The sequence below is a fragment of the Chenopodium album genome, chromosome 12, assembly GCF_948465745.1.
Source record: "Chenopodium album chromosome 12, dcCheAlbu1.1, whole genome shotgun sequence".
NCBI classification, from domain to species: Eukaryota; Viridiplantae; Streptophyta; class Magnoliopsida; order Caryophyllales; family Amaranthaceae; genus Chenopodium; species Chenopodium album.
In genome coordinates this window covers 15,224,318-15,232,042 of record NC_137845.1, presented here as the reverse complement: position 1 = coordinate 15,232,042, position 7,725 = coordinate 15,224,318, and the positions used below count along the sequence as shown (strand labels likewise).

General features: G+C 36.6%; 1 protein-coding gene across 1 annotated transcript; it reads left to right on the top strand.

Moving 5' to 3' along the window:
- The first annotated feature begins 213 nt into the window (after nt 1–213).
- Nucleotides 214–7,219, top strand: LOC145572115 (membrin-11-like). The gene is made up of 4 exons (XM_081631138.1): nt 214–571; nt 1,266–1,386; nt 1,505–1,654; nt 6,870–7,219. The coding sequence occupies exons 1-4, from the start codon at nt 279–281 to the stop codon at nt 7,029–7,031; spliced, it is 726 nt and encodes a 241-aa protein (XP_081487264.1). The 5' UTR covers nt 214–278; the 3' UTR covers nt 7,032–7,219.
- Nucleotides 7,220–7,725: the final 506 nt, after the last annotated feature.

Here is a 7,725-nt window from a genome sequence, read left to right as displayed (position 1 = left end):
GTTTAGTTCAGTTCATTTCATTTCTTAATTTTCTTCTCTCATAAAATATTCTATTCAGTTCGCTTCAGCTCCAATAAGTTCAATTTATTTCAGCTCAGTTCAGTCAATCTGAACAGACCCTAAATTAAAAAAATAAAAAATATAAAATTCATACCGTACTCCAGTTTTCTTTCCAAAATAAAATTAAAAACTTGGGAGTAATTCAGGAGAGAGAGAAAGAAAGTGCAATTCCAGCTACCCCGATCACTCAAGATCCAAACCCATTACCAAATCCATCAATGCACGGCGTAGTTGTCGGCGCCGGCGGAAGAGGCGGCGCCGCCGCCACCGGTGGCGGCGGAACAACGTTATCGGAGGTTTACCAAAATGCGAAGAAACTACAATTGAAGATCAGAGACTCCCTTGAAAGACTCGAACGCCTTGAATCGTCCACCTCCACCGCCTCCGCCGCCTCGCCGGAGTTCGCTTTTGATGTCAAGAAGGATATCTCGAATCTTCATTCTCTTTGTAATGATATGGATCATCTTTGGCGCTCCGTCGCTGTTAAATCTCAGCGTGATCTCTGGAAAAGGTTTTTTCTTTTTCTCTCTCCTAGGGTTTCGATTTTTGTTTTTGTTGATTGTTTGTTTAATTGATCTTGATTTTAGTTATTTTTGGATGATTTTGATTTGATTTTAGGATTCTGCCTTGATTTGAATTTTATGCGTACAGTTTTGGTTAAATTCGCACAGAATTTTGGAATCATTTAAATAGAATTTCATTCGAAATTAGGTGATAATTTTTATTTGAAATTTGATTACGACAGAGATGTTATCTGTTGTTTACTATAGTATGTTGTAATTCAAGCTAGCATCTGCTACAATGGTTAATTCTTTGTTAGTATGCTTAATCGTATCGCGAAATAGCCAAATTTAACTAAGTTATCTTGAAACACAATTGAAAATTTGAAATGCCTTTGTGGCCTGTTATTTGGATTTGAGATTGTAAAACGGGTTCTGTTGTGGTATGTCGAGATTGTCATGTAATACTACTCGAAGATATTACAGGTTGTATTCCTAATGATTATCCATGTTTATGTCGAAATGCAACTAATATAATGGCGGTCATTTTCCATTTGAGATTTGTCGTGAGTTGAATTTGCAGTGTGAGACATAGAAATTATAACTGTATTGTATTAGTTTTGTTGTATAGAGTAGTTTTCTGCTGGCTTTGTATTTTGTGCTAGGATGTTTATATGAGCATGATTGTATTTTATTGTTAACCAGAAAAGTTGAGCAAGTTGCTGAAGAGGCATATTCATTGAAAGAAAGTTTAGACAAATACTTTATGAGAAACCAAAGGCGGATGCAGGAAGCAAAAGAGAGGGCTGAATTGCTGGAAGGAGCTGTATGTAATTTCTTCGTAGTCTAAGCTAGAGCTTTTGAATTTATGCACTTTTTTCATTGATATATGTTTGTTTATTATATCCTTCTTCATTATCTTATATTGCTGCTTCATGCTCTAGAATGGAGAATCTTCTCATGTCCTAAGAATCTTTGATGATGAAGCACGAGCAATGCAGTCAGCTCACAACTCTTCAAGGATGCTGGAAGATGCTTATTCAACCGGGGTGGCCATCCTTTCAAAGTTTGCTGAGCAAAGAGAAAGCATGAAGGTAACTTCTCTTGCATTGTTGGATTTCAGCTCTGTTGGATACACATTTTTCATTTGTTTTTGTCCAATATGAGCTTTGTTTCTTTGAATTTGAAGTCTGCTTTTCTGCTTTTGTGTTAAGAGTGTCATGCACGTAATGGTTCCAGATGGATATCAGGGTTTTGTGTGCATGACATGTCATATGAACAGTACTCTGAATAAAAAAGGGTACATATCAGTTGGGCATTGTTAGTGAGTATAGTTTCTCTGTAATATCTTCCATTTTTAACCTTGGCTCTACACCCCCCTTTCCCCCTCCTCTTTAGGCTACTCAAATGGATGTAGTTATGATCTAGAGCGGTGAGTAGAATACTTCTGTTTTCATTCAATATATTGTGGATTTCTGAATATATACCATAATGTAATGGTGTCAATGATAATGCAAGATTAGTCCCACACTAATGTCTGTGATTACGCAACTCCACCTTGAAGTATATTAGTATATACCTGTCTGGCTGTCTATAATCTATATGAATCATTACCATTAATTCGAGTGGTATTGAGTAGTAATAGAATTTTGCAAAGATTAACTCATTTTTGGGGATAGAGAAGCAATTCATGAACATTGAACTCCTTGCAATTACCAAACAGGTCACAAATTTTTGTCTCATACCTCGCCCTTTTCATATATACCTTTTTCCCCCTCCTTTCTTTTCTCCATCTGCTACCTTGTATTCCTCATTATTGCTGCCTTGTAATTTCCTCATTACTGCCACCTTGGTTGCACGAAAACTCTCATTAAGGTCATGTTTCTTGTTTTGAAAACTGTGCAACTCGGAAACTCAAGGTGAAACATTTTTTTTAAAAACCAGCAAACTTTTTAGATTTTTCCTCCTTAAGGATCTTTAGAGTCATAAAATGACCTTTTTCTTTTAAAATTGTATGAACAAACCAAGTTACCAAACTAATGTATACCCTCTTTTAAGCAAAGCTATTGATGTATGTTTTTAATTTTTGCATTTCCACTTTTCTATTGCCTCACCCCATCTACAGTTCATCTATTCTGCCCACTAATATCCACCATTTTCTCAATCAGCCCTTACTACCATCTCCTACTTCATCCTCTCTTCGCCATCAATCAATAGCACAGTTAATTTGGCACAAAATACTGATAATCAATCAATCAATCAAAGCCTTAATCCCAAAAGTGGGGTCGGCTAACATGAACCAAATATGATTATTCCGTGTAGTCATCAACATAAATCTTTCTCCTCCATCCCTTACGATCCAAAACTTCATCCTCACGTAAATCCATGCACTTCATATCCTTCCTCACTCCTTCCAACCAAGTCATTTTTGGTCTCCCTCTTCCTCGTTTAATCCCTCCATGATCCCACTCTTCCACTCTTCGCACCGGTGCACCCACGGGTCTCCGTCTTACATGTCCAAACCAACGCAGACGATTTTCCCTTAATTTATCTGCAATGTCTGCCACACCTACTTTCTTGCGAATAACCTCATTTCTGATTCTATCTCTTAAAGTGTTTCCACACATCCACCTTAACATGCGCATTTCCGTAACCTCCATCTTTTTAATATGCTCTTTCTTAGAAGCCCAACATTCTGTACCATAGAGCAACACTGGTCTTATGGCAGTCCTGTAGAATTTTCCCTTCAACTGTAGGGGAATGCTGCGGTCGCATAACACTCCCGTGGCCGCTCTCCATTTAAGCCACCCTGACTTAATTCTGTGGGTTACGTCTTGATCAATGTCACCATTCTTCTGGATGATCGACCCAAGATACTTAAAACATTCACTCATGGTCAAATCCTTTCCATCCAAACTCACCACTTCATTGCTTGTCCCCCTCTGAGTGCCAAAACGACATACCAAATATTCAGTCTTACTCCGACTTAGCTTAAACCCTCTAGATTCCAACCTTTGCCTCCATTGCTCCAACTTAACATTAACCCCGTCCTTAGTCTCATCCACCAAAACGATATCATCCGCGAACAACATACACCATGGAACCTCATCTTGAAATGGTCTAGTTAATTCATCTAGAACCGTTGCAAAAAGAAAAGGGCTTAATGCAGACCCTTGATGCAATCCGATTGTAATAGGGAAATCTTTTGTCAACCCTCCGCATGTCCTCACATTTGTTGACACATCCCGATACATATCCTTAACTAGGTCTACATACCTTCGTGGGATACCTTTCTTCAACATTGCCCACCAAAGTATCTCTCTTGGCACCTTGTCATATGCCTTCTCTAAATCAATAAAGACCATATGAAGATCTTTCTTCTTTACCCTACAAAATACTGATAATATTAAGGGAAAATATAAGGGATTTTTTCTCTTATTGAACTTTTGAGTTGATCAATTATCAATTATTATACTTTATACACATTGTATCTCTTCTATATAATCAAGGAACAATGTCAAAAGAAGTTTAGACAAGTCAGATAACCCTAAAAAATTAAAAAAAAAAAAAAGAAAGGGAAGAAAAAGAGCTAATGGTACATTGGTACCAAGCATGTAGGGGTAGGTCAGAAGACCCGATAGGTAGACCTGTTCAACGGGCTGGATTAGGGCTGGGCCAGGCCTTAATTAAATGGGTCATACCGGGCTAGGGTTATGGTTAATCTAAAATGGGCCGGGTCAGGGTTAGGGACTCGGCCCGGCCCGGGCAATTTAAACTTTGTCAACAAAGTTATAAAAGTCCATTAAGAAAAAAAAAAAAAAAGCTGAATTGGGTCTTCAAAGGGCCTTGATTTTTAGAAAACTTATACGAGTATAGCCTTGTACAATCCAAGTCCAATTAGGAAAAGGATATTAAGAGAATAAGAGAGGTCATTATGACATTATGTTACTTATGTATCATATATTAATCTATAGTAAGTACCTTAATATTTAGAAAACTTATAAAAATCCCTCAAAGCTTTCAAACTTCCCCTGCTATTCACGATCAGATCCCAATTTCCTTATATATATATATATATATATATATATATATATATATATATATTTTTTAATTTTTTTTTTAAATTTTTTTTTCCTTCTGAAATTGCAATTAACATTAGATTGGTGGACGATCATCACAAATTCGATGAAGCCATCATAGATTCCATAAACACCCGACAAAAAAGCTAAATTCGTGGACGACCTACAATGAAGCACGGCGGAGCAAGCTAGAGAGCAGAGCAGAGAGACTACTAATTTGGGGATTTTTTTAGGGTTTATAATTTGGGAGAAATTTGGGGATTTTTTTTATGGTTTATACTTGAGTGAAGAGGGTTTAGGGTTTAGGGTTTAGGGTTCATGTTAGCCGACCCCACTTTTGGGATTAAGGCTTTGATTGATTGATTGATTGATTGATTTATACTTGAGTGAAGAGAGTGATATGGAGTAGAAGGTACAGAGATTTAGATACAGAAATTTAGAGTGATACGGAGTAGGAGAGAGAGAATCAGAAAATTAGAATGAGAGTGTTAGAATTGAGGATAAAAAGCCCTCAAAGTGTAACCCTTTTCCAGCCTTTTTAAAACCTAGTCCAACCCTTTAAAAGCCCATAATTTCATAACCCTTTAAAAGCCCGGCCTTATTTAATTTAGGGCTGGATCAGGGTTTTTAGTGGAGGCCCGTCCATTTGTGCAGGTCCATTGATAGGGTGTTAACTGTTAAGTGGTGATAATACCCTCACAAGCTGGGTTGCCAAGAGTTTGGAAACTGTAATTCAAGCGAACTATCTTAAAGTTAACCTCATAAATTACTGTGACTCAGTGGGTTTCATCATCTTCTGTCTTAGCACAATTGCAGTTCCCTGCCCCCTGTTTAATTTTATTTTTTGTAATGAATAGTCAAATTTCAAAAGTTACGGACTTTGATTAATTGTATCTTAAAACTATATTGATCTAAACGGTGAAACTAATTGAATTTGTCTATAAAAGTATAAAACTGTATTTAGGTACATGGTTTTTGTAAATTAAGCTATTAAGTTATGCAAGTTACTTATGTGCAAAGATCAACTTGGAAGACCACAAAAAACTTTTTGAGAGTTGAGATGGCTTAATGGCTATTTTGGGACAAAGGAAGTAGGATAATTTTAGAATTGTTAGGAAAGGAAGTTCCTTTGGTGATCAGCTTGATGAATCTGATGGTTTTGTGGCTAGAGTTGAATAATAGGATTTACCATTGTGGTATGTGGAGGTATAGGGTTTGAGCTGTTGGGTATAGAGTGCTTTACGTTGCTTCCTTTTCTTGCCACTACTTTTTTTTTTTTTTTGGGGGGGGGGGGGGGGGTGGTTTCCAGGTCTTTCCAAATGGGAGTTGAATAGAGTCCTGACTTTTAGCTTGCTTGGTATGCACAATTCTGAGCTTAAGCTCTTTGTTAAAGTTTTTAGAAGGTCTAGCAATGGTGAATTGTTTCCTGTAGAAGGTTGTGTTGATTCTGTGAGTTTAGCTGTTGGTGGAGGGTGAAGAATAGTGAGAGGAGGATGAGTGGAGAAACGAGGGAGTGGAGGGAAGATATGGCTTTTTTTGGGGTTCGTGCTATGGTTATTTTGGAGGAAAGGGATTTGCATGCTAGGTGAGGTGGAATTAGTTGGGAATGTATGGGCGAAGAGGGGGAGAAAAAGAGCTAGTGATTGCAGAGAGTGGAGAAGACAAAATGTAATCTTTTTTTAAATCAGACATATGCTGATGATTATAAGGTATGATTTCATCAGTGAAGACAAAATGTAATCTTTTTTTTAAATCAGATATATGCTGATGATTATAAGGTATGATTTCATGTATTAATGAGGAAAAATTAACTTTAGTACCCTAATAAAAGAGTCCATGAGTGAAGTTAGGTACTTAGTTATATGTAGAGGCCTTTAATTGTCCTTTAAGCATGGCACGTGAAGTTGAAATACGAAGTATAACTTTAATTACTACTTATTCTACTAAAACTTCGAAAGGAAATCTAGGTTTTCTTTTTCTACGAAAAATCTGCACGTTTCTCCTTTATTGCTGCTCAGGAAAGTACTTACAGCAGCTACTCTGGCGTTGGGGAAATATGTCATATGTTTGACCCTGCCGCTTACTTTGGCGTTGGGGAAATTTGATATTATATGTTAGCTGTGATAATTCTTGCCTATCCCATTACTGTAGAAAAAATGAAGGCAGTAGGCCAGTAGCCCTCTCTTCATCGCTTTATTGTTGATTTTTTTTCATTGTTGCATTGTTTCAGAGTGCACATCGAAAGTTACTTGACGTCCTGAATACAGTGGGGCTCTCCAACTCGGTGCTTAGGTTGATTGAGAGGCGGAATCGTGTCGATACTTGGATAAAATTCGCTGGAATGATCCTCACTTTTGTTGTCTTGATTATGTTGTGGAGGTGGAAACACTAACAATCCCCATTTGTGATCTATGATGGATACCCTAGTACCTTACTGTCTGAATCTGTCCCTTGTGTGGAAAGACTGGGTATCCTTGACGGTTAATGTCACCATTTGTGGATACTGAATGATAATATTGTAAAAAGATTGGTCTAAAGCAGTGAAAATGATTCAGGTCTCAGTATATGAGCTTTTGACAATCCATGGAAATGTAAATAGTTATACATTGTTGTAGGCTTCTTTTACGGAAGTAGTGCTGCCAAAATTCTTGTACCTGTTTTTTTTTTTTTTTTTTTTTTTTTTTTTTTTTTGTAGTGTCATTTTGTTGCAAATCAAAAATAATTGGCTTGTGGCTTCATTAGATTTATGGTCATTGGCACTACTTGCATGTGAACTAGAAGATTGTTTAATACTCCGTAACAAAGAAAATTTGGCATATGGCTGAATTGCATTCGTGTTATTCTGCATAACATTACGCTATATGTATTCTTGACGAGGAAAAAAATGATTTGTTGTTGTTTGAATTAATTCCTTATTTATATCTAACTAGGTAAAAGCCCGTGCGATGCACGGGTCTTATTAATAATCAAATTAACATTGAATATTTTATAATTATTATTGTAATAATTAATTATCATAATACTATATGTATTATCTTATACTTTTTTTTTTCAAGAATAGTTATATTATAATAAGATAATGTTAA

What these genes read in the sequence shown, in the direction of transcription:
- LOC145572115 (XM_081631138.1), top strand. Translation starts at nt 279, where the DNA reads ATGCACGGCGTAGTTGTCGGCGCCGGCGGAAGAGGCGGCGCCGCCGCC. An exon ending in CAGCGTGATCTCTGGAAAAG is followed by an intron (nt 572 to 1,265) that starts GTTTTTTCTTTT and finishes ATTGTTAACCAG; the next exon opens with AAAAGTTGAGCAAGTTGCTG. An exon ending in AGCAAAGAGAAAGCATGAAG is followed by an intron (nt 1,655 to 6,869) that starts GTAACTTCTCTT and finishes GCATTGTTTCAG; the next exon opens with AGTGCACATCGAAAGTTACT.